Here is a 27,255-nt window from a genome sequence, read left to right on the forward strand (position 1 = left end):
CTTTGACACGTGATCGCACAATGACTGGGGTTATAAGGTTCTCTAGGCTCTGTATTCTCGAAGTATCTTCCAGGGGTCCTAGGCCTATAGGCTACATGTTGAGTTATTTGGTCACTTTAGTTGTAATACAAACCTTATCTAAACATATAGGGCTACTAACCTTATTAAAACATATAGGACTATGGGATACTAACCTTATTAAAACATATAGGACTATGGGCTAGGCTACATGAGGTGTGATACTAACCTTATTAAAACATATAGGACTATGGGATACTAACCTTATTAAACATATAGGACTATGGGATACTAACCTTATTAAACATATAGGAGTATGGGCTACTAACCTTATTAAAACATATAGGAGTATGGGCTACTAACCTTATTAAAACATATAGGACTATGGGATACTAACCTTATTAAACATATAGGACTATGGGCTAGGCTACATGAGGTGTGATACTAACCTTATTAAACATATAGGACTATGGGATACTAACCTTATTAAACATATAGGACTATGGGATACTAACCTTATTAAACATATAGGAGTATGGGCTACTAACCTTATTAAAACATATAGGACTATGGGATACTAACCTTATTAAACATATAGGACTATGGGCTAGGCTACATGAGGTGTGATACTAACCTTATTAAACATATAGGATTATGGGCTACTAACCTTATTAAAACATATAGGACTATGGGCTACTAACCTTATTAAAACATATAGGACTATGGGCTACTAACCTTATTAAAACATATAGGACTATGGGCTACTAACCTTATTAAAATATATAGGACTATGGGCTACTAACCTTATTTAAACATATAGGACTATGGGATACTAACCTTATTTAAACATATAGGTTTATGGCTGGGCTACATGATGCTACTATGATTTGAAAAAGCGGCAGAGAAAATAAGGCACGGGATGTTTCTGGACTTAGACTGCACGCGGTGGGCGCCATTCACGCGGTGGGCGCCGTACACGCGGTGGGCGCCGTTCACAAGTGATAATATTGGCACCCATCAGACTATTCTTGATTTAATCTTGTCTTTACATATACAAAATAATATATGTGTGAAATTAGTTTTGATTTACGAAATGGGCCATTTTCATGCTGATGTCAGAACTAAAAAATGCAGGAGGCCTGGTTCTGGGCGTAGGCACAGGATTGACCAGGATGGGGAGACATGCAGGAGGCCTGGTTCTGGGCGCAGGCACAGGATAGACCGGGTCCTGAAGACGCACTGGAGGTCTAGAGTGCACAGCCTGCACAACCCGTCCTGGCTCGATGCCCAATCTCCCCCGGCAGATGTTAGGAGCTGGGATGTAGCGCACCGGGCTCTCCATGCGTACTGGGGACACCGTGCGCTTTAATGCATAACACGGTGCCTGACCAGTACTACGTTGCCTCCTGTAAGCACGGGGAGCTGGCTCAGGTCTCCAACCTGACTCTGCCACACTTCCCGTGTGCCCCCCTCCAAAACAAATGTTGGGGCTGCCTCTCGGGCTTCCTTCCCAGCCGTGTTCCCTCATACCGTTGCCGTTGGTCCTTCTCTCCTGCTGCCTCCACTCTTCTGAGTGCCTCTACCTGTTCCCATGGGAGGCGATCCCTTCCGACCAGGATCTCTTCCCAAGTGTAGGATCCCTTGCCGTCCAGGATGTCCTCCCATGTCCACAAAACAAGAAACTGACAGCCAAACAGTCCTGTCAGGTGAAACACAATGACAGAAACAATTACCCACAAAACCCCAACGGAAAAACATGCACTTGTGTGACTCCCAATCAACCACAACGAACTTCAGCTGTGCCTGATTGGGAGCCACACACGGCCCAAAACAAAGAAATACAAAAACATAGAAAAATAACATAGAACGCCCACCCAATGTAACACCCTGGCCTAACCAAAATAAAGAACAAAAAAAAACCTCTCTATGGCCAGGGCGTTACAGGGGTACACTTTTACCCCCAGTTCATTTTCATGCGAGTTAGGTAGGCTATATTCCTGTTGTGAAGTGAAACAATGTGCTTAATTTTAGGAAAGTCGAAAAAAATAATATAGTAGGCCTAGCCTATAGAAAGCTGACGGGATCTCGTGTGACATTGGGCTGCTGAATAAATGCATTGTTGCTGCTGTGCCCTAAAGAGCTACTGATCACACACACAGAGAGAGAGTTCACTGTTGTTGCTCATCTCCAAAATCATCCTTTTCAATACTAGGACCCAGTTTGGGGTGATCTCCCCTTGGAGAAAGCCATAGGCTACAGCAGGGGTGAGCGACATACGAGCCCATTCAATCCAGCACACAGGAGGTTTGGGTTAAAAAAAATGTATAGTCCGGGTATATGTGGGAACTCCTTCAAGACTGTTGGAAAAGTATTCCACGTGAAGGTGGTTGAGAGAATGCCAAGAGTGTGCAAAGCTGTCATCAAGGCAAAGGGTGGCTACTTTGAAGAACCTCAAATATAAAATATATTTTTATTTAACTATTTTGGTTACTATATGATTCCATATGTGTTATTTCATAGTTTTGATGTCTTCACCATTATTCGACACTATGGAAAATAAAGAAAAACCCTGGAATGAGTAGGTGTGTCCAAACTTTTGACTGGTACTGTAAGTAATCGTATGAATGTTTATTTCCAATTGAAAATGTTTTTTTTCTAGCAGTCGAGCATGTCACAGTCACACAGTAGAGTTCAGAAAATATTCACTACATAAACTAAAGTAAACATTAAAGTAACACAAAATAACAATGAGGCTATATACAGGGGGTACTGAGTCAATGTGCAGGGGTACAGGTTAGTTGAGGTAATTTGTACATGTAGGTAGGGGTAAATGTAAATTGTTCGGGTGGCCATTCAATTAATTGTTCAGCAGTCTTATGGCTTGGGGATAGAAGCTGTTTAGAAGCCTCTTGGACCTTGACTTGGCGCTCCGGTACCGCTTGCCATGCGGTAGCAGAGAGGACAGTCTATGACTTGGGTGACTGGAGTCTGACAATTTTTAGAGCCTTCCTCTGACACCGCCTGGTATAGAGGTCCTGGATGGCAGGCACCTTAGCCCCAGCTGATGTACTGGGCCGTACACACTACCCTCTGTAGCGCCTTACGGTCAGATGCCGAGCAGTTGACATACCAGGCGGTGATGCAAACAGTCAGGATCCTCTCGATGGTGCAGCTGTAGAACTTTTTGAGGATCTGAGGAATTCAAAGCACTTCATTCATCAGAAATGAGCGCTACGGGGCAGTAGTCATTTAGGCAGATACCTTCACTTTATTGGGAACAGCCAGCCGGGTCATTCTCATGAAACGTTTTTATTTATTTTACACATTTTTCTCCCCCATTTCGTGATATCCAAATTGGTAGTTACAGTATGGTCCCATCACTGCAACTCCTGTACGGACTCGGGAGAGGCAAAGGTCAAGAGCCGTGCGTCCTCCGAAACACAACCAACCAAGCCGCACTGCCTCTCGACACACCGCTCGCCCAACCCGGAAGCTAGCCGCACCCATGGGTCGGAGGAAACACCATACACCTGGCAACCGTGTCAGCGTGCATGCGCCACAGGAGTCGCCAGAGTGCGATGGGACAAGGACAACCTGGCCGGCCAAATCCTCCCCCAACCCGGACAACCAAACAATTCTCAAGTGTCATTTTTCATGAAATTTCCTCTTGGATCACTGAGATTTGGATCTTTACTTATATTTTTTGATCAGATAGTATGCATTTTACCACAATTTCCACAAAATTCCCATTACCTCAACAGTCCAAAAAAAGTTATAAACAAATCAATATTTTTTAAAACATTGCTCCCCTAACAAAAATGCCTGAGTTAATCATAACACTGAAAATACAAATATTAAAAATGTAATTATGAAAATGAATAAAAAAAATCTGACTTTATCCCCAATTTGTGCTTTTTAGTCATTTCGGTAATGAGAAGACCAGGTGTGGTAAAGGGGGTGTTGGAGAATAAGAACCTCATTCTGAAGACAACAGAGAATAAACGTTTTCTACTCTAGATGATGCATCATGGGAGAATAAAACTTTTTACAGGAACTAGAAAAAGTGTTTTACGGTAATGAGACACGCCTACAGACCAGTGTTTTGTACGTAATAAATAGTATAATTTAATGTAAACGTCAACTAGTTCCTGTAAAAATACATTTTTATTATTTATGGACAAACTACACCAACAGTGTTTAAAACTGGTTTCATGAAAATCGGTCAGCCCTACAGAAACTCATGATAGCCATGCTCCCTACTTTTATTAGATTGCAAAAAGATCTACATTAGATAACAGTCACACAGAGCACGTGCTTGAGCACACACAGACACGCTCATGTGTTACACCAGTTAAAGAAAACTACAGGGGAGGGAGGGAGGGAGGGGGGCAGGGGGAGAGAGAGGGTGAGAGAGAGGGTGAGAGAAAGAGAGAGAGAGAGAGAGAGGGGGGAGAGAGAGAATCTTTCATAACATCTTCCTTGATCCACCAAACTGCAAAAGTATCAAAGATGAATGGATACACTTTACATTAGTAAACTTTATAAAGGGTTTATAGGTATATTGAATGAACTAAATCATTAAATCACATCTAATTTCATTCATCACATGCTTCACAAACAGGTGTAGACTAATAGTGAAATGCTTACGGGCCCTTCCCAACAATGCAGAGAGAAAAATACATTTTGAAAAATAAAACACACAATAATGAATCCACAGTGAGTAACGATAACTTGGCTACATACAGAGAGAACAGTCTATGTCTCGGGTGGCTGGAGTCTTCCTCTGACACCGCCTGGTATAGAGGACTAGTTTATAGACAGAGAACAGTCTATGGCTTGGGTCTTCCTCGGACACCGCCTGGTATAGAGGACTAGTTTAGTTAGAAGACTGTTAATCATTAATTTATAGATTCTTTATGAATCAGTGTTAAACAGATATAACATACTTCCTTCAAAGTGGAGGGAACCTAGCCTACATACTTCCTTCAAAAGTGGAGGGAACCTAGCCTACATACTTCCTTCAAAGTGGAGGGAACCTAGCCTACATACTTCCTTCAAAGTGGAGGGAACCTAGCCTACATACTTCCTTCAAAGTGGAGGGAACCTAGCCTACATACTTCCTTCAAAAGTGGAGGGAACCTAGCCTACATACTTCCTTCAAAGTGGAGGGAATCTAGCCTACATACTTCCTTCAAAAGTGGAGGGAACCTAGCCTACATACTTCCTTCAAAGTGGAGGGAACCTAGCCTACATACTTCCTTTAAAAGTGGAGGGAACCTAGCCTACATACTTCCTTCAAAAGTGTAGGGAACCTAGCCTACATACTTCCTTCAAAAGTGTAGGGAACCTAGCCTACATACTTCCTTTAAAGTGGAGGGAACCTAGCCTACATTCAATAGTTCCTTAAACGTTTACAACAAATTTTTAAATCCATATTATTCAATTAGTGTACACACACTGCTCATGCGTGTCTGCATTGCCAAGGGCTAAAATAGAAATCAGTTCTATGTGACACAGATCGCGCTGCAAGTCCTGCCTCTCCCATCTCCTCATTGGTTTATAGAAGCAGGTACCCACGTGCCATCTCCTCATTGGTTATACCCACGTGGGTGATTGAAAGACGAACTGTGTTGTCGGTTGTCGTGGTAATACTATGAAAGTTTTGTAGCCAATCACCATATAAGTTCAAAGAAGAAAAAGCCCAGAAGGAGGAGAGATAACTAGAAATCGGTTTCGGTTGACCGTTTTATGCGTGGATTAAGTGTCAGAGTAGAGGACATTGTGCATTTCAGGTAAAATAACAACTCAATGTTTATTACCCAAGACAAATTAGCTAGCAACAGCAAGCTAGCTAGATAAATTGCCATAAATGTTTAATGCTTTTCGACCTGTCCCCAAATTAATGTAATTGGTTCAGAGTTTGTTTTGATATTTTAACCTGCGTGCCGTGATCTCGTTTGGTGTGGGGGACAAAATAAATGTATGCACGATGGCGCACGCGCACAGCCGGTTTGGGTTCCGTGTTAGGACATACTGAAAATTAGCTCCCTGGATGCACTTCCTATGGCTTCCACAGGGTGTCAGTAGTCTATGTTCAAGGTTTCAGGCTTGTAACTTCCAAAACAAATAAGACATATCAGTTTTAATAGAGGGACACAGTCTTGGAAATTCGTGTTTGCGTGCGCCATGAAGACAGAACCCACCTGCTAAAATCGGTTTTCTATTGAACATACTTTTTTCCGTAAGAAATATTACAGTATCTGAGGAGTAAAGAGAAATGTATTTTGATTTGTTGAAACAAAGTTTAGGGGTAGATTTTTGAATTCCTTTCCCTGCATGTTGAACGAGTGGATTACTCAAATCGATGGAACCAACTAAACAGACTTTTTGGGATATAAAGAAGGATTTTATCTAACAAAATTACACTACATGTTATAGCTGGGTGTCACGTCCTGACCAGCAGATGGAGCTGTTGTTGTAGTTTTGGGGTCAGGACGTGGCAGTCTTGTGTTCTGTGTTGGTCTTGTGGCTCCTAATCAGGAACAGCTGGGGATCGTTGTTCCTGATTGGGAGTCATATATGTAGGAGTATGTTTGTCACTTGGGTTTGTGGGTAGTTGTTTTTACACTGCGTGTATAGCCTGTAAAACTGCTACTGTTGTCACCGTCATAGTTTTTTTCAAGTGGATGCTTTACTCTTTTTTTGGTAATAAAATAACCATGAGTATTCACATACCTGCTGCGCCTTGGTCCATTCATGAAGACAACCGTTACAGAACTACCCACCACCAAAGGACCAAGCAGCAGAAGAGGAGGAAGCCACAGGAGAAGGAAATGGAAGAATGGACCTGGCAGGACGAGAGAAAATTCTGGGCGGACAAGTTAAGGGAGCTAAGGGAACCCGAGAGGCAGCCCCAAGATTTTTTTTTGGGGGGGCACACGGGTAGTTTGGCCAGGCCAGGGAAGAGCCGTAAGCCAGCTACCCGTGACTACAGGGAGGTGCGTACGAGGTGGAGGGCGTCATGTTACGCTGAGGTGCGCACCATCTCGCCTATACGGACGCACAGCCCAGTGCGCCCAGTACCAGCGCCCCGCAGGTGCCAGGGCAAGGGGAGCATCGAGCCGGAAGGGGTGATGCCAACCCTGCACTCAAGACCGCCAGTGCGCCCTTTCGGTCCGGTGTTTCCCGCTAGACACACTAGCATGGAGGTGCGTGTCTCCAGGCTGGTACGTCCAATACCTGCCCCACGCATCAGGAGTCAACAGTCGTCAACGGAGCTGCCCGCCAGTCAACAGTCGTCAACGGAGCTGCCCGCCAGTCAACAGTCGTCGGAGCTGCCCGCCAGTCAACAGTCGTCGGAGCTGCCCGCCAGTCAACAGTCGTCGGAGCTGCCCGCCAGGCAACAGTCGTCGGAGCTGCCCGCCAGTCAACAGTCGTCGGAGCTGCCCGCCAGTCAACAGTCGCCGGACTGCGCTGAACTGCCGGAGTGGTCGGACTGCGCTGAACTGCCGGAGTGGTCGGACTGCGCTGAACTGCCGGAGTGGCCGGACTGCGCTGAACTGCCGGAGTGGTCGGACTGCCCTGAACTGCCGGAGTGGCCGGACTGCCCTGTTCTGCCGGAGTGGCCGGACTGCCCTGTTCTGCCGGAGTGGCCGGACTGCCCTGTTCTGCCGGAGTGGCCGGACTGCCCTGTTCTGCCGGAGTGGCCGGACTGCCCTGTTCTGCCGGAGTGGCCGGACTGCCCTGTTCTGCCAGAGTGGCCGGACTGCCCTGTTCTGCCAGAGTGGCCGGACTGCCCTGTTCTGCCAGAGTGGCCGGACTGCCCTGTTCTGCCAGAGTGGCCGGACTGCCCGGTTCTGCCAGAGGTGCCCGCCTGCCCTGATCTGCCAGGGTGCCCGGCCTGTCAGGATCAGCCCGAGGGGTCCTCCTGCCCTTCGGTCCAGCCCGAGTGGTCCTCCTGCCCTCCGGTCCAGCCCGAGTGGCCCGCATGCCTTCCGGCCCAGCCCGAGTGGCCCGCATGCCTTCCGGCCCAGCCCGAGTGGCCCGCATGCCTTCCGGCCCAGCCCGAGTGGCCCGCATGCCTTCCGGCCCAGCCCGAGTGGCCCGCATGCCTTCCGGCCCAGCCCGAGTGGCCCGCATGCCTTCCGGCCCAGCCCGAGTGGCCCGCATGCCTTCCGGCCCAGCCCGAGGGGCCCGCATGCCTTCCGGCCCAGCCCGAGTGGCCCGCATGCCTTCCGGCCCAGCCCGAGTGGCCCGCATGCCTTCCGGCCCAGCCCGAGGGGCCCTCCTGCTCTCCGGCCCAGCCCGAGGGGCCCTCCTGCTCTCCGGCCCAGGCCGAGGGGCCCTCCTGCTCTCCGGCCCAGCCCGAGGGGCCCTCCTGCTCTCCGGCCCAGCCCGAGGGGCCCTCCTGCTCTCCGGCCCAGCCCGAGGGGCCCTCCTGCTCTCCGGCCCAGCCCGAGGGGCCCTCCTGCTCTCCGGCCCAGCCCGAGGGGCCCTCCTGCTCTCCGGCCCAGCCCGAGGGGCCCTCCTGTCCCCCGGCCCAGCCCGAGGGGCCCTCCTGTCCCCCGGCCCAGCCCGAGGGGCCCTCCTGTCCCCCGGCCCAGCCCGAGGGGCCCTCCTGTCCCCCGGCCCAGCCCGAGGGGCCCTCCTGTCCCCCGGCCCAGCCCGAGGGGCCCTCCTGTCCTCCGGCCCGGCTCGAGGGGTCCGTCTGCCTGGCGCAGCTATCGGCTCCACCGAAGTGGGCGACGCCGAGGGTGGAGCAGGGTCCACGTCCTGCACCGGAGCCACCTCCAGGATAGGTGGGTTGGGGAGGGAGGGTGTAGCACAGTGCCGTCGGTGACGGCAGCCACCCTCCCTTCCCTCCCTTATTGTTTAGGGGTTATTGTTTATGGGTTTTGTTGGGGATTTTTGTTTGTTGGTGTTTTTTCATTGTTAGGTGCATTCCGGGGTCTGCACCTTGAGGGGGGGGGGTACTGTCACGTCCTGACCAGCAGATGGAGCTGTTGTTGTAGTTTTGGGGTCAGGACGTGGCAGTCTTGTGTTCTGTGTTGGTCTTGTGGCTCCTAATCAGGAACAGCTGGGGATCGTTGTTCCTGATTGGGAGTCATATATGTAGGAGTATGTTTGTCACTTGGGTTTGTGGGTAGTTGTTTTTACACTGCGTGTATAGCCTGTAAAACTGCTACTGTTGTCACCGTCATTGTTTTTTTCAAGTGGATGCTTTACTCTTTTTTTGGTAATAAAATAACCATGAGTATTCACATACCTGCTGCGCCTTGGTCCATTCATGAAGACAACCGTTACACTGGGACCCTTTGGATGACAAATCAGAGGAAGATTTTTAAAAAGTGAATATTTAATCGCTATTTGTGAATCGCATGGCATGCTTTCGATGTAATGGCTACTGTAAATCAGACAGTGCAGTTAGATTAACAGGAATTTAAGCTTCCAACCAATATAAGACCCTTATATGTACCTAAATGTTTAATATCCATCATTTTTATGATTATGAAGTTGTCCCGCGAGCGGAACACCTAGCCTTCAGAATTAAATCACCAAGTAGCCTAGAGCTGAGGGCAGTACACTGGGAGGAAAACGATTAGGTCAGATTCAAGCACCGTCTGAAAGGAAAAGGATGACCAGCATCATGAGAGAGGCTGAGAAGTATCTCTTTCTGTGGATATGAACCCCAGTGGCATGAGGTGACAATGTAGTGGTGACACCGAGGCCTGAGCTAAGCGATGTGGTGATGAGGATGATGACAAGCCTGGGACACACTAAACACAGAGACATGTTGTTCAGCTAGGTCTGGGAACAGGCCTGTCTCCATCCCCCATGGCAGGGCCACTAGCTCACACACACAGAGAGAGACAGGACCAGTCACACACACACACACGACCAGTCATACACACACACACACACACACACACACACACACACACACACACACAGAGACAGGACCAGTCACACACACACACACAGGACCAGTCACACACACACACACACACAGGACCAGTCACACACACACACACACACAGGACCAGTCACACACACACACACACACACAGGACCAGTCACACACACACACACACACACACACACACACACACACACACACACACACACACACACACACACACACACACACACAGAGACAGGACCAGTCACACACACACACACACAGGAGCAGTCTCACACACACACACACAGAGAGACAGGACCAGTCACACACACAAACACAGACACACACAGAGAGACAGGACCAGTCACACAGAGAGAGAGAGGACCAGTCACACAGAGAGACAGGACCAGTCACACAGAGAGAGAGACAGGACCAGTCACAGAGAGACAGAGAGGACCAGTCACACAGAGAGAGAGAGAGGACCAGTCACACAGAGAGACAGAGAGGACCAGTCACACAGAGAGAGAGAGAGGACCAGTCACACAGAGAGACAGGACCAGTCACACAGAGAGACAGAGAGGACCAGTCACACAGAGAGAGAGAGAGGACCAGTCACACAGAGAGACAGGACCAGTTACACAGAGAGAGAGAGGACCAGTTACACAGAGAGAGAGAGGACCAGTCACACAGAGAGACAGGACCAGTCACACAGAGAGACAGGACCAGTCACAGAGAGACAGAGAGGACCAGTCACACAGAGAGAGAGAGAGGACCAGTCACACAGAGAGACAGAGAGGACCAGTCACACAGAGAGACAGAGAGGACCAGTCACACAGAGAGACAGGACCAGTCACACAGAGAGACAGGACCAGTCACACAGAGAGGAGACAGAGAGAGAGACACACACTGGCCCTCCCATAGCTGACTAAACTTAACCTCGCAGTATACATCTCAATGGAGGTGAGTGTACCTCTGACTACATGGAGTCGGTATCAGCATACCAGTCAGCCATTTGTCCTGTGTAACTGCTTCCTTTTTCTTTAGGTGCTGCAATCCATCGTTTTGGATCCACTTTATTCTATGTGACCTCTGTCAAACTTTCCTAAATATCAATTACTAAATGCTTACTGTGTACCTTATTAAATGCTTACTGTGTACCTTATTAAATGCTTGCTGTGTACCTTATTTAATGCTTACTGTGTACCTTATTAAATGCTTACTGTGTACCTTATTAAATGCTTGCTGTGTACCTTATTTAATGCTTACTGTGTACCTTATTAAATGCTTACTGTGTACCTTATTAAATGCTTACTGTGTACCTTATTTAATGCTTACTGTGTACCTGTGCTTGTCCTGGTTGTTATATAGTTGAATAGACAGTTTCTGCAACAACAACAAAATGCAATCTATGCATCCCCTGTAAACAGAGGGGTCAACGGGGTCGCGTAAAACTATACTTTTTTTATGTATAGATTTTTATTCAAGTTTTACAAAATGGACATCAATGTAAGTACAAAGATTTTACCATATCCCAACCACCCTTCCTCCCTCCACACATCCACCCACCCCCCTAGTCCCTTCCCTACCTCCCTCCACCCTACCTCCCTCCACCCACCCCCCTAGTCCCTTCCCTTCCTCTCCGCCCTACCTCCCTCCACCCACCCCCCTAGTCCCTTCCCTACCTCCCTACCTCCCTCCCTACACCCTACCTCCCTCCACCCACCCCCCTAGTCCCTTCCCTACCTCTCCGCCCTACCTCCCTCCACCCACCCCCCTAGTCCCTTCCCTACCTCCCTCCACCCTACCTCCCTCCACCCACCCCCCTAGTCCCTTCCCTACCTCTCCGCCCCACCTCCCTCCACCCACCCCCCTAGTCCCTTCCCTACCTCCCTCCACCCTACCTCCCTCCACCCACCCCCCTAGTCCCTTCCCTACCTCCCTCCACCCTACCTCCCTCCACCCACCCCCCTAGTCCCTTCCCTACCTCTCCGCCCTACCTCCCTCCACCCAACCCCCTAGTCCCTTCACTACCTCCCTCCACCCAACCCCTAGTCCCTTCACTACCTCTCCGCCCTACCTCCCTCCACCCTACCTCCCTCCACCCACCCCCTAGTCCCTTCACTACCTCCCTCCACCCAACCTGTAGTCCCTTCACTACCTCTCTGCCCTACCTCCCTCCACCCAACCCCCTAGTCCCTTCACTACCTCCCTCCACCCAACCCCTAGTCCCTTCACTACCTCTCCGCTCTACCTCCCTCCACCCACCCCCTAGTCCCTTCCCTACCTCTCTGCCCTACCTCCCTCCACCCACCCCCCTAGTCCCTTCCCTACCTCCACCCAACCCCCTAGTCCCTTCCCTTCCTCTCCGCCCTACCTCCCTCCACCCAACCCCCTAGTCCCTTCCCTACCTCCCTCCCTCCACCCATAAAACTACATTTTTAATCATAAATTAGATTGCAGACCCCAAAGAAAAGAAGAACATAGTAACACAAGACAAACATAGGTACAGGGTAGGCATTAAATAATGAGAATATTTACATGTACCGACTGATACCGACTCAAAGTAGTCGGTGGTACACTCTGCCAAACCAAATCAAATTGTATTTGTCACATGTGCAGAATACAACAGGTGTAAACCTTACAGTGAAATGCTGACTTAAGAGCCCTTAACCAACAATGCAGTTCAAGAAATGGAAGTTAAGAAAATATTCACTAAATATATTAAAGTAAAAAATAATAAGAAGTAACAAGAAAATGACATAATAACGAGGCTATATACAGGGGGTACTGGTACAGAGTCAATGTGGAGGCTATATACAGGGGGTACCGGTACAGAGTCAATGTGGAGGCTATATACAGGGGGTACCGGTACAGAGTCAATGTGGAGGCTATATACAGGGGGTACCGGTACAGAGTCAATGTGGAGGCTATATACAGGGGGTACTGGTACAGAGTCAATGTGGAGGCTATATACAGGGGGTACCGGTACAGAGTCAATGTGGAGGCTATATACAGGGGGTACCGGTACAGAGTCAATGTGGAGGCTATATACAGGGGGTACCGGTACAGAGTCAATGTGGAGGCTATATACAGGGGGTACTGGTACAGAGTCAATGTGGAGGCTATATACAGGGGGTACCGGTACAGAGTCAATGTGGAGGCTATATACAGGGGGTACTGGTACAGAGTCAATGTGGGGGCTATATACAGGGGGTACCGGTACAGAGTCAATGTGGAGGCTCTATACAGGGGGTACCGGTACAGAGTCAATGTGGAGGCTATATACAGGGGGTACCGGTAAAGAGTCAATATGGAGGCTATACACAGGGGGTACTGATACAGAGTCAATGTGGGGGCTATATACAGGGGGTACCGGTACAGAGTCAATGTGGAGGCTCTATACAGGGGGTACCGGTACAGAGTCAATGTGGGGGCTATATACAGGGGGTACCGGTACAGAGTCAATGTGGGGGCTATATACAGGGGGTACCGGTACAGAGTCAATGTGGGGGCTATATACAGGGGGTACCGGTACAGAGTCAATGTGGGGGCTATATACAGGGGGTACCGGTACAGAGTCAATGTGGGGGCTATATACAGGGGGTACCGGTACAGAGTCAATGTGGGGGCTATATACAGGGGGTACCGGTACAGAGTCAATGTGGGGGCTATATACAGGGGGTACCGGTACAGAGTCAATGTGGAGGTTATATACAGGGGGTACCGGTAATGAGTCAATGTGCGGGGGTACCGGTTAGTTGAGGTAACTTCTAAAGTGACTATGCATAGATAATAGAGAGCGAGTAGCAGCAGTGTAAAAGACTTGGCGCTCCGGTACCGCTTGCCGTGCGGTAGCGGTTAAAACAGTCTATGACTTGGGTGTGACTGGAGTCTTTGACCATTTTTTGTGCCGTTCCTCTGACACCGCCTGGTATATAGGATGTCAGGAAGCTCGGCCCCAGTGATGTACTGGGTCGTACGCACTACCCTCTGTACCACCTTACGGTCAGATGCTGAGCAGTTGCCATACCAGGCGGTGATGCAACCGGTCAGGATACTCTCGATGGTGCAGCTGTAGAACATGATATGACAGATGAAATGAACAACTTCATCTTGTAACGTATTACACAAGTTGACTGCAGGTATTCGTGCAGGTATTCGCACATTCTGCTTTTGGCTTTGTCATTGTGGGGTATTGTGATGTCATTGTGGGGTATTGTGATGTCATTGTGGGGTATTGTGATGTCATTGTGGGGTAGTGTGATGTCATTGTGGGGTAGTGTGATGTCATTGTGGGGTATTGTGATGTCATTGTGATGTCATTGTGGGGTATTGTGATGTCATTGTGGGGTAGTGTGAAAAGTCAAGGGGTATGAATACTTTCCGAATGCGCTATAAAAATATTAAAAAATCGCCACAATTACAAAACAAGGTGACCCCTGTAAACCAGATGGAGATGGGTAAATTAGATACGCATTCAGTCTTTATATTACCGTAGCATAGGCTACGCTGCAGCAAATGTAGGTGTACCTGTCACTACAAAACAAGTTACCATGAGGAGATGATTGGTCTGCAGGCATTGTGAAATGAGCTCCACCCTGGGACGGGCAGTCTGTCCCCCCCCCACTTTGGGACGGGCAGTCTGTCCCCCCCACCCTGGGACGGGCAGTCTGTCCCCCCCCACTTTGGGACGGGCAGTCTGTCCCCCCCACCCTGAGACGGGCAGTCTGTCCCCCCGCCCTGAGACGGGCAGTCTGTCCCCCCGCCCTGAGACGGGCAGTCTGTCCCCCCGCCCTGAGACGGGCAGTCTGTCCCCCCGCCCTGAGACGGGCAGTCTGTCCCCCGGCCCTGAGACGGGCAGTCTGTCCCCCGCCCTGAGACGGGCAGTCTGTCCCCCCACCCTGAGACGGGCAGTCTGTCCCCCCCACCCTGGCAGTCTGTCCCCCCGCCCTGAGACCGGCAGTCTGTCCCCCCCACCCTGGGCGTTGATTCAGAGACCGTAGAGAAGACAGATTTAGACATCACATAATTCACCTGTTCCATTTTCAGGCCATACTGTTGATATAAATAAATTAAAATCAGTATCTCGCAGTTATTTATCATGGGAAACGGGAGTGGTTTTTTGGCGGTAAATCCCGTTAAATCTCAGTAACCGGGTTCCCGCCATTCGAACCAGGCCTAACCCCCTGTTCCCCTGACAGGAACCAGGCCTAACCCCCTGTTCCCCTGACAGGAACCAGGCCTAACCCCCTGTTCCCCTGACAGGAACCAGGCCTAACCCCCTGTTCCCCTGACAGGAACGAGGCCTAACCCCCTGTTCCCCTGACAGGAACCAGGCCTAACCCCCTGTTCCCCTGACAGGAACCAGGCCTAACCCCCTGTTCCCCTGACAGGAACCAGGCCTAACCCCCTGTTCCCCTGACAGGAACCAGGCCTAACCCCCTGTTCCCCTGACATGAATCAACTGAGAACCTGTGCAAGTCTTAATACAGTATATCCGTGACCCCAGCTTTAAAAACAGACATCCTCTGCTCTAGTCCTGACACGTCTCAGGTTAGCAACCAGTACAGAAACACCTTGTCCTTCACAACACCTGCAGCGACTGAAAGAGTACATGGAAAAACATGACCTTTAGCCTATTCCATTATGGTCATGTGACAAGAGCCTATCAGAGCCCGGATCAAAACACACAGCAGATGTGTGTCCTAAAGGGTGATCTAATTCCGTATAGAGGGCACTACTTTTGACCTACAGCCCTATTGGCCCAGGTCAAAAGTAGTGCCCTATGTAGGAAATAGGGTCCCTTTAGTACACGGCCATGGGGAACTAAAAAGGAGAGGCAACTCCCATCGATAAACTGACAAAAGTTTCTTTTTTTTTTGTAGCAAAGACTATTTAAAAAAAAAAAATGACTAACAAAATGGCATTGATAATAACTGTATAAAATTCATTATTCTAAGTTACTGTGCATAGTTGACCATCACAACTGTTGACCACAGAGCCTCCCGAGGAAAAACGGGTCAACATATACATTTACATTACATTTTACATTTTAGTCATTTAGCAGACGCCCTTATCCAGAGCGACTTACAGTAGTGAATGCATACATTTCATACATTATTTTTCTGTGCTGGCCCCCCGTGGGAATCGAACCCACAACCCTGGTGTTGCAAACACCATGCTCTACCAACTGAGCTACATGCTCAAAAAAATAAAGGGAACACTGAAATAACACATCCTAGATCTGAATGAATGAAATAATCTTATTCAATACTTTTTTCTTTACATAGTTGAATGTGCTGACAACAAAATCACACAAAAATAATCAATGGAAATCCAATTTATCAACCCATGGAGGTCTGGATTTGGAATCACACTCAAAATTAAAGTGGAAAACCACACTACAGGCTGATCCAACCTTGATGTAATGTCCTTAAAACAAGTCAAAATGAGGCTCAGTAGTGTGTGTGGCCTCCACGTGCCTGTATGACCTGCCTACAACGCCTGGGCATGCTCCTGATGAGGTGGCGGATGGTCTCCTGAGGGATCTCCTCCCAGACCTGGACTAAAGCATCCGCCAACTCCTTGACAGTCTGTGGTGCAACGTGGCGTTGGTGGATGGAGCGAGACATGATGTCCCAGATGTGCTCAATTGGATTCAGGTCTGGGGAACGGGCGGGCCAGTCCATAGCATCAATGCCTTCCTCTTGCAGGAACTGCTGACACACTCCAGCCACATGAGGTCTAGCATTGTCTTGCATTAGGAGGAACCCAGGGCCAACCGCACCAGCATATGGTCTCACAAGGGGTCTGAGGATCTCATCTCGGTACCTAATGGCAGTCAGGCTACCTCTGGCGAGCACATGGAGGGCTGTGCGGCCCCCCAAAGAAATGCCACCCCACACCATGACTGACCCACCGCCAAACCGGTCATGCTGGAGGATGTTGCAGGCAGCAGAACATTCTCCACAGCCTCTCCAGACTCTGGCACGTCTGTCACATGTGCTCAGTGTGAACCTGCTTTCATCTGTGAAGAGCACAGGGCGCCAGTGGCGAAGTTGCCAATCTTGGTGTTCTCTGGCAAATGCCAAACGTCCTGCACGGTGTTGGGCTGTAAGCACAACCCCCACCTGTGGACGTCGGGCCCTCATACCACCCTCATGGAATCTGTTTCTGACCGTTTGAGCAGACACATGCACATTTGTGGCCTGCTGGAGGTCATTTTGCAGGGCTCCCGGCAGTGCTTCTCCTGCTCCTCCCTGCACAAAGGCGGAGGTAGCGGTCCTGCTGCTGGGTTGTTGCCCTCCTACGGCCACCTCCACGTCTCCTGATGTACTGGCCTGTCTCCTGGTAGCGCCTCCATGCTCTGGACACTACGCTGACAGACACAGCAAACCTTCTTGCCACAGCTCGCATTGATGTGCCATCCTGGATGAGCTGCACTACCTGAGCCACTTGTGTGGGTTGTAGACTCCGTCTCATGCTACCACTAGAGTGAAAGCACCGCCAGCATTCAAAAGTGACCAAAACATCAGCCAGGAAGCATAGGAACTGAGAAATGGTCTGTGGTTCCCACCTGCAGAACCACTCCTTTATTGGGGGTGTCTTGCTAATTGCCTATAATTTCCACCTGTTGTCTATTCCATTTGCACAACAGCATGTGAAATGTATTGTCAATCAGTGTTGCTTCCTAAGTGGACAGTTTGATTTCACAGAAGTGTGATTGACTTGGAGTTACATTTGGTTGTTTAAGTGTTCCCTTTATTTTTTTGAGCAGTATATATATATATATATATATATATATATATATATAAAAATAACAACTGTTGACCACACACACACACACACACACACACCTGAATGAAAACCTAAACAGCCATCTTACCTGTGTGTAGTCAAAATCCGAGAGAAGAGCTATGCTTTTGATGTACTCGATTCTGAACTGGTCTTTAGGGTTGGCTAGAGTGACTGGGGGTATCAAGGTGCTCATGGCTGACACTATGGTCTAGAGGAGAGGAGAGGAGAAACACACCGCCGTTAAGATGGAGACATACAGGCTAAATGAGCTCATAAGCCCCATCTATTAAGGGAAATAGGAATGAGGGTGTCCCATCTATTAAGGGAAATAGGATTGGGGGTGTCCCATCTATTAAGGGAAATAGGAATGGGGGTGTCCCATCTATTAAGGGAAATAGGAATGGGGGTGTCCCATCTATTAAGGGAAATAGGAATGGGGGTGTCCCATCTATTAAGGGAAATAGGAATGGGGTGTCCCATCTATTAAGGGAAATAAGAATGGGGGTGTCCCATCTATTAAGGGAAATAAGAATGGGGTGTCCCATCTATTAAGGGAAATAAGAATGGCGGTGTCCCATCTATTAAGGGAAATAGGAATGGGGGTGTCCCATCTATTAAGGGAAATAGGAATGGGGTGTCCCATCTATTAAGGGAAATAAGAATGGGGGTGTCCCATCTATTAAGGGAAATAGGAATGGGGGTGTCCCATCTATTAAGGGAAATAGGAATGGGGTGTCCCATCTATTAAGGGAAATAGGAATGGGGGTGTCCCATCTATTAAGGGAAATAAGAATGGGGTGTCCCATCTATTAAGGGAAATAAGAATGGCGGTGTCCCATCTATTAAGGGAAATAGGAATGGGGGTGTCCCATCTATTAAGGGAAATAAGAATGGGGGTGTCCCATCTATTAAGGGAAATAGGAATGGGGGTGTCCCATCTATTAAACGAAATAAGAATGGGGTGTCCCATCTATTAAGAGAAATAAGAAAGGGGGTGTCCCATCTAACACTGAGGATGCATCCCAAATGGTACCTTATTTCCTAGTGCCCTGGGTTATGGTCAACAGTAATGCACCCTATCTATCTATCTATATCTATATACACATTCACATTATATATATATACACACACACACACACACACACACACACACATATATATACACACACACACACACACACACACACACATACACATATATATATAATATATATATATATACACACACACACATACACACACACATATAGGGAATAGGGTGCTATTTGGGGCACACAGAATAATCTTGTAAACCACTAGTTTACTTAAAACAGGACACAGATTAACGCTAGTCTACTCACCACTATCGCATCCTTCACGTTTTTCTGAATATCTTGTATTTTCTGTTTCTTTTCTCTGGTGAAGCAGGACAGAACACAGGCGTTAGGAGATAATAACCAACAAATAACCAACAAAGATATCATCATCATCATCACAATATTCCTCATCTATGAACCTAAAGATCCCACTATGAATGCTGGGTAGTTCCTCTCCAGTTCTACGCCCTGTGGCTCAGTTGGTAGAGCATGGTGTTTGCAATGCCAGCATGGTGTGTGTGCAACGCCAGGGTTGTGGGTTCGATTCCCACGGGGGGCCAGTACAAAAAACAAACAAGAAAAAAAAATGCATGAAATGAAATGTATGAAATGTATGCATTCACTACTGTAAGTCGCTCTGGATAAGAGCGTCTGCTAAATGACTAAAATGTAACTGTAATGTTAACACACTAGAGTTGGTACGTGTTCAGACAGTAAGATATCTCTACCAGTACAACTGTAGTCCTATGTAACTCAGACAGACAGTAAGATATCTCTACCAGTACAACTGTAGTCCTATGTATCTCAGACAGACAGTAAGATATCTCTACCAGTACAACTGTAGTCCTATGTATCACAGACAGTAAGATATCTCTACCAGTACAACTGTAGTCCTATGTATCTCAGACAGACAGTAAGATATCTCTACCAGTACCACTGTAGGCCTATGTAACTCAGACAGACAGTAAGATATCTCTACCAGTACAACTGTAGTCCTATGTAACTCAGACAGACAGTAAGATATCTCTACCAGTACAACTGTAGTCCTATGTATCTCAGACAGACAGTAAGATATCTCTACCAGTACAACTGTAGGCCTATGTAACTCAGACAGACAGTAAGATATCTCTACCAGTACAACCGTAGGCCTATGTAACTCAGACAGACAGTAAGATATCTCTACCAGTACAACCGTAGGCCTATTAACTCAGACAGACAGTAAGATATCTCTACCAGTACAACTGTTGGGATATGTAACTCAGACAGGCATAGACCTCTATCACAGGCACAGAAGGCCTTGCAGCAAAAAACATTAGCCATAGACCCTAGGCCTATCTCCAATAATAGTCAATATAGCTATGACATACATAAGTACATAACAGTAAACAATGTGACTGCGGTAATAAGTCAGTCGGTCAGGGGAGATGTCATGCCTCACGTACGGAAGCCTATATGTGTCTGCTGTAAGCAGAGAGAGAATTTTAAGATGCTTTATGGGGAACCAGACCACTGGTAGAGCTAGTCGCCTGGCTGTACAGTACACTGTGTGTTGGTCTCTGATAGAGGGGGCCTAGGCTCTGCAGTAGTGCCGGAGGAAAACCTATTCTCGGTAGTGTCACTCACAGGCAGGGAGTCTCTGATGATAACAAAATATGGTTATGAAATAGGTATATATGGGCCTATATGTCAAATGGTGATTCAGTATGGGCTTTCTCATAACAGCCAGAAGAGGACTGGCCACCCCTCATAGCCTGGTTCCTCTCTAGGTATTGGCCTTTCTAGGGGAGTTTTTCCTACCCACCGTGCTTCTACACCTGCATTGCTTGCTGTTTGGGGTTTTAGGCTGGGTTTCTGTACAGCACTTTGAGATATCAGCTGATGTAAGAAGGGCTTTATAAATACATTTGATTTGATTTGATGTGGATGCATGTACTCACTCTGCGTTAAAACCATTGACGTGCAGAATCCTCATCTGCTTCACAATAGTACTTTTCCCGGACTCTCCAGCACCTTCGGGAATGAAGCGAACAGGACTAAATGTTACAATATGTATGCTGATAACTGAACAATTAAAAAAAAAAGTCTGTTCTCCCCCCTACGATTCCTTTATACCCGCAACCAACTGGACCTTCCTTCGGCATCAACACTAATTTTTGATTCAACCCCCCCCCCCCCCCAAAAAAATTTCAAAAAATAAAAACTTGAATCATTGAAATAACAAGAGGATACATACACAAGAGAAGGAAGGTTTTCTGGAAACAGGCGAAGTGTTTCTCTCTCAGTATTTGATCTAAATGTCTATTCGGTCTCTTTAACTCAGCACTGCCTCTTTCTGTTGTACCAGGAAGCAGCCATGAACCGAGCCACAAAAACCTTCCATCGCCACAATGTAACAACGCTGCTGCTCGCTCACACACCGACAATCCGCTTACATATTATTTGATCATTTCTGTGAGAAGGGTAGGGGGGCCATTATAATCACATATAATCACATATAGTCACATTATAATCACACAACCACCAGACCTCCCAGTGGCCAGCTATCAGTCCTGAAAACGACGAGAGGGAAGAGACTATCCGTCTGCACAGGTTGGGTCGTTCTGTCGACCGAGAGAAATGAACGAGAGTTGGCTAGTCCGTTTAATTGACCCTGACCTCGGGTTTAGGTTCTCAATCGTAGCCTACAAAAACTAAAATAATATCCCACTATAAAACAGGTTATCATGTCACCTACACAAAAACAACACAATCTAAAACAACAAAACCTGGGAGCAGCAACGTGATCATTTCTAGCCCTTCACAAAAAAGTTTTGCTACCAACTCATATCACTTCTTCCATTTGATTTTCAGTATAGTCCTGTCATCTGATAAATTATCCACGGGATTATGTTTTCTATCGTGCGCCTGTGCAACAGAGCCCCTCCGATGCCCTCCGCCGATAAACCCCACCGAAGGAGAGAGACCCTCCGCTCCTAAAGAGTTCCCCAGCACCCGTGGGAAAGCGGGTCCCGAGCACCGCGGTTATTCTCCACACTGGTGCGGTTATTCTCCACACTGGTGCGGTTATTCTCCACGCTGGTGCGGTTATTCTCCACACTGGTGCGGTTATTCTCCACGCTGGTGCGGTTATTCTCCACGTTGGTGCGGTTATTCTCCACGCTGGTGCGGTAATTCTCCAAGCTGGCAAGCAACTGACAGTTCACCCCCTATACCGGAGAACGGAGTAGAGCATTGCGCATATTCACAGATGTTTACTGGAAACGGCCGGTTCACATGGTTACTGCATAGCACGGCATGATAGAGTGTGTGTTTGTTTTAGCAGGTTTCTATTTTAATAGATGTTACATTCTATCTCATAATGAAGAATAATTATCATGAGATGTCATTTTAACTGTAGCAATAGAAACGGATAAAATCAAATATCAGACACATGACTGACCGTCACTACATCCTCCTCCACCGTTACTACATCCTCCACCACCGTTACTACATCCTCCACCACCGTCACTACATCCTCCTCCACCGTCACTACATCCTCCTCCACCGTTACTACATCCTCCACCACCGTCACTACATCCTCCTCCACCGTCACTACATCCTCCTCCACCGTTACTACATCCTCCACCACCGTCACTACATCCTCCTCCACCGTCACTACATCCTCCACCGTCACTACATCCTCCTCCACCGTTACTACATCCTCCACCACCGCCACTACATCCACCTCCACCGTCACTACATCCTCCACCGTCACTACATCCTCCTCCAACGTTACTACATACTCCACCGTGACTACATCCTCCTCCACCGTCACTACATCCTCCTCCACCGTCACTACATTCTCCTCCACCGTCACTACATCCTCCACCGTTACTACATTCTCCTCCACCGTCACTACATCCTCCACCGTTACTACATCCTCCACCGTCACTACATCCTCCACCACCGTCACTACATCCTCCTCCACCGTCACTACATCCTCCTCCACCGTCACTACATCCTTCACTACATCCACCGTCACTACATCCTCCACCGTTACTACATCCTCCACCGTCACTACATCCTCCTCCACCGTTACTATATCCTCCACCGTCACTACATCCTCCTCCACCGTTACTATATCCTCCACCGTTACTACATCCTCCACCACCGTCACTGCATCCTCCTCCACCGTCACTACATCCTCCTCCACCGTCACTACATCCACCGTCACTACATCCTCCTCCACCGTTACTACATCCTCAACCGTTACTACATCCTCCCCCACCGTCACTACATCCTCCTCCACCCTCACTACATCCTCCACCGTCACTACATCCTCCACCGTCACGACATCCTCCTCCACCGTCACTACATCCTCCTCCACCGTTACTACATCCTCCACCGTTACTACATCCTCCTCCACCGTCACTACATCCTCCACCGTTACTACATCCTCCACCGTTACTACATCCTCCACCGTCACTACATCCTCCTCCACCGTCACTACATCCTCCACCGTCACTACATCCTCCTCCACCGTTACTATATCCTCCACCGTCACTACATCCTCCAACACCGTCACTGCATCCTCCACCGTCACTACATCCTCCATCGTTACTACATCCTCCTCCACCAGTCACTACATCCTCCACCACCGTCACTGCATCCTCCACCATCACTACATCCTCCACCGTCACGACATCCTCCTCCACCGTCACTACATCCTCCACCATTACCGTCACTACATCCTCCACCGTCACTACATCCTCCACCGTTACTACATCCTCCACCGTCACTACATCCTCCACCGTCACTACATCCTCCACCGTTACTACATCCTCCACCGTCACTACATCCTCCACCGTCACTACATCCTCCACCGTCACTACATCCTCCACCGTCACTACATCCTCCACCATTACCGTCACTACATCCTCCACCGTCACTACATCCTCCACCGTTACTACATCCTCCACTGTCACTACATCCTCCACCGTTACTACATCCTCCACCGTCACTACATCCTCCACCGTCACTACATCCTCCACCGTCACTACATCCTCCACCGTTACCGTCACTACATCCTCCACCGTCACTACATCCTCCACCGTCACTCCATTATTTTGAACATAAATAAGCCGCACATGTCTATAAGCCGCAGGTGCCTACCGGTATATTGAAACAAATTAACTTTACACAGGCTTTAACGAAACACGGCTTGTAACAAAAATAAATAGGCTTTAACGAAACACGGCTTGTAACAAAAATAAATAGGCTTTAACGAAACACGGCTTGTAACAAAAAATTCAAAAAACTCGATTTAATCTAAACAGTAAACAAAAAAGTTGTTTGACCTTAACCCGTTCGGCAATTTCATTGGTCTAATGAAAGCTTCATGCCGCCAAAAAACTGAGCACGTCACAGAATGTGTTTTTTTGGAGAAAAAAAAATTGAAAGCGGGAAAAATCCATATATTAGCCGCGTCATTGTTTAAGCCGCGATGTTCAAAGCGTGGGAAAAAAGTTGCGGCTTATAGTCCGGAATTTACGGTACTCAAATATATTATTAAACTGAAAGTGAGAAACTTTTTGTTCTCTTCTTCTTAATCTGTTAATATCATCACATTTTGTTTAAATAACTATAATAAAGTGGCTAGAACTGATTATAAACATCCTGAACTGAACTCACTGTCCCAAATGGCACCCTATATCCTATATAGTGCACTACCATAGGGCGCTGGTCAAAAGTAGTGCACTATATAGGGGAATAGGGTGCAATTTGGGATGCAGGGCTATCCTTTATACCAGTGGTTCCCAAACTTTTTATAGTCCCGTACCCCTTCAAACATTCAACCTCCAGCTGTAACCCCTCTAGCACCAGGGTCAGCGCACTCTCAAATGTTGTTTTTTTGCCATTATTGTAAGCCTGCCTCACACACACACACACACACACACACACACACACACACACACACACACACACACACACACACACACACACACACACACACCACACACACACACACACACACACACACACACACACTATACGATACATTTATTAAACATAAGAATGAGTGTGAGTTGTCTCAACCCGGCTCGTGGGAAGTGACAAAGAGCTCTTATAGGACCAGGGCACAAATAATAATAATCAATAATTTAGCTCTTTATTTAACCATCTTACATATAAAACCTTATTTGTAAATCGAAAATTGTGAATAACTCACCACAGGTTAATGAGAAGGGTGTGCCTGAAAGGACGCACATAACTCTGCAATGTTGGGTTGTATTGGAGAGAGTCTCAGTCTTAAATCATTTTCCACACAGTCTGTGCCTGTATTTAGTTTTCATGCTAGTGAGGGTCGAGAATCCACTCTCACATAGGTGGAATTCCCGCGAGAGAGTAACGGTTAACGTGATTGGATGTCCATTATTTGACTAGGCTTCCTGTATTTGACATTGTGTTGTTATTTCGCTGAACACTAGATGGTTTAATGTTATTTTTGGCAGTGAAACGAGGCGACTCAGGCGAGAGAAAACAAACCTCACCCAAATGTACAGACCCATTGGACAATATAAACGTGACACATTTTTATTTGCCGTACCCCCGACAGCATTGAATACCTGCTTGATACCAATGGTAGGATCAATAGGGCTATCTCATGAAAGGTGCAAACTGTTAATGCCAGCTTCAATAACTTGATGTTAATTATCATCGGCTACTGTCGCTACCGGCAACATCATCGGCTACTGTCGCTACCGGCAACATCATCGGCTACTGTCGCTACCGGCAACATAACATGCAGCGGTAGCAAAAGGTCAGTGTTGATGGTCAATGATAAAAACCCTCTTAGTGAGAACAAGCAAAGTTCACCTGCTCTTAATTACACAAGTGCCATTCCAGGAGGGTTGAGGAAGGTGTTTTGGTTGGTGGCTGGAGATCGAAGATACCCCTATTCATATGGACCATAGGTATCAAGCACCTTCTAGATCACAATCATAGATGTTATCCAACGAAGACAGCTACTCTTCCTGGGGTCCGACAACATGACGAAAGACAGAAAATACAATTTATATTTATTTAAAAACATTATCGTAGACATTACAGGCATTACTACATAGACTGAGTGTTCAAAACATTAGGAACACCTGCTCTTTCCATGACATAGACTGACCAGGTGAATCCAGGTGAAAGATATGATCCCTTATTGAGGTCACTTGTTAAATCCACTTCAATCAGTGTAGATGAAGGGGAGGAGACGGGTAAACAAAGGATTTTTAAGCCTTGAGACAATTGAGACATGGATTGTGTATGTGTGTCATTCAGAGGGTGAGTGGGCAAGACTAAATATTGAAGTGTATTTGAACGAGGGTATGGTAGTAGGTGCCAGGCGCACCGGTTTGTGTCAAGAACTGCAACGCTGCTGGGTTTTTCACACTCAACAGTTTCCTGTGTGTATCCAGAATGTTCCACCACCCAAAGGACATCCAGCCAACTGGACACAACTGTGGGGAAGCATTGGAGTCAACATGGGCCAGCATCCCTGTGGAACGCTTTCAACACTTTGTAGAGTCCATGTCCTGATGAATGGAGGCTGTTCTGAGAGGGGGGGTGCAACTCAATATTAGGAAGGTGTTCTTAATGTTTTGTCCACTCAGTGTAAACATTATGCCTTAACTAGGACAGACAGAGGAGAGGCGTTGTGAAGTGTTTTATTCGTTTTTTTTAAAAAGCACATTTTTGCGTTTTGTTAGAGTTATTTGAGATGGGAGTTCCATGTGATCGTGGCTCTATATAATACTGTGCCAAGGGCTGGGCTCGGGCTCGGTTTTACGAGAGGCGACAAGGGGGCTTTGGTCCCGGAGTTGAAACTTGTGCCTGCTCAGTTTTAGATTTGTCCCTATATAAAAAAAAAAGTGCAAATAGTTTAAATGAGCAACTGTGTGAATAGGTATGACTCCTAAAAAGTCATAAAAAATGGGAGAAAACGCTGCTCATCTGTGAATAAAATGATACGCCTCCGCCTGAAATATTTGATTTTAATTTAAGGGTCAAGTTTACAGTTGAAGCTGGTTCATTCAACTCTACAGAGTTTAGTTAGCGTCTTAATTAGCTGTAAAAAAAAAAACGTTAGTTTTATTAGCCTCTTTAGCTAGCTCAAACCAGCTAATTTACCACAGCTACCATGGATATCAGAAATTGGCTTCACCAAAGTTCCCAAAACAAAGCTAAAAAGGAGGAGAGCCACCGAGGACCCCGCCAAACTCAGCAGCGAAGACGCCGCCAAACTCCACCCACCTTTGTCTAATAAATTCAAAGATAAAGGGAGCTTTTCCTAGCCACAGTGCTTCTACATCTGCATTGCTTGCTGTTTGGGGTTTTAGGCTGGGTTTCTGTACAGCACTTTGTGACATCGGCTGACTTAAAAAGGGCTTTATAAATACATTTGATTGATTGATAAACATCTCCACAACATGATGC

General features: G+C 47.5%; 1 protein-coding gene across 2 annotated transcripts in view; it reads right to left on the reverse strand.

Annotated features, from left to right (window-relative positions):
• The window catches only part of LOC106569655 (guanine nucleotide-binding protein G(olf) subunit alpha), a 65,079-nt gene that overhangs the window by 28,655 nt on the left and 9,169 nt on the right, over positions 1 to 27,255 (reverse strand). The window contains exons 2-5 of one of the 2 annotated variants that reach the window (XM_082961035.1): positions 20,730 to 20,802; positions 19,057 to 19,111; positions 17,805 to 17,924; positions 8,990 to 9,330 (exon numbers count right to left, since the gene is read on the reverse strand). In XM_082961035.1, coding sequence (XP_082817161.1) covers positions 9,145 to 9,330; positions 17,805 to 17,924; positions 19,057 to 19,111; positions 20,730 to 20,802 — 434 coding nt within the window. In that variant the 3' untranslated portion in view covers positions 8,990 to 9,144. Of the gene's footprint in view, positions 1 to 8,989; positions 9,331 to 17,804; positions 17,925 to 19,056; positions 19,112 to 20,729; positions 20,803 to 27,255 lie in introns of those variants that run through there. The other variant, XM_045694524.2, reaches the window with a different exon arrangement.

Source organism: Salmo salar, chromosome 14 (genome assembly GCF_965601325.2).
Source record: "Salmo salar chromosome 14, fSalSal1, whole genome shotgun sequence".
Lineage (NCBI taxonomy): Eukaryota > Metazoa > Chordata > Actinopteri > Salmoniformes > Salmonidae > Salmo > Salmo salar.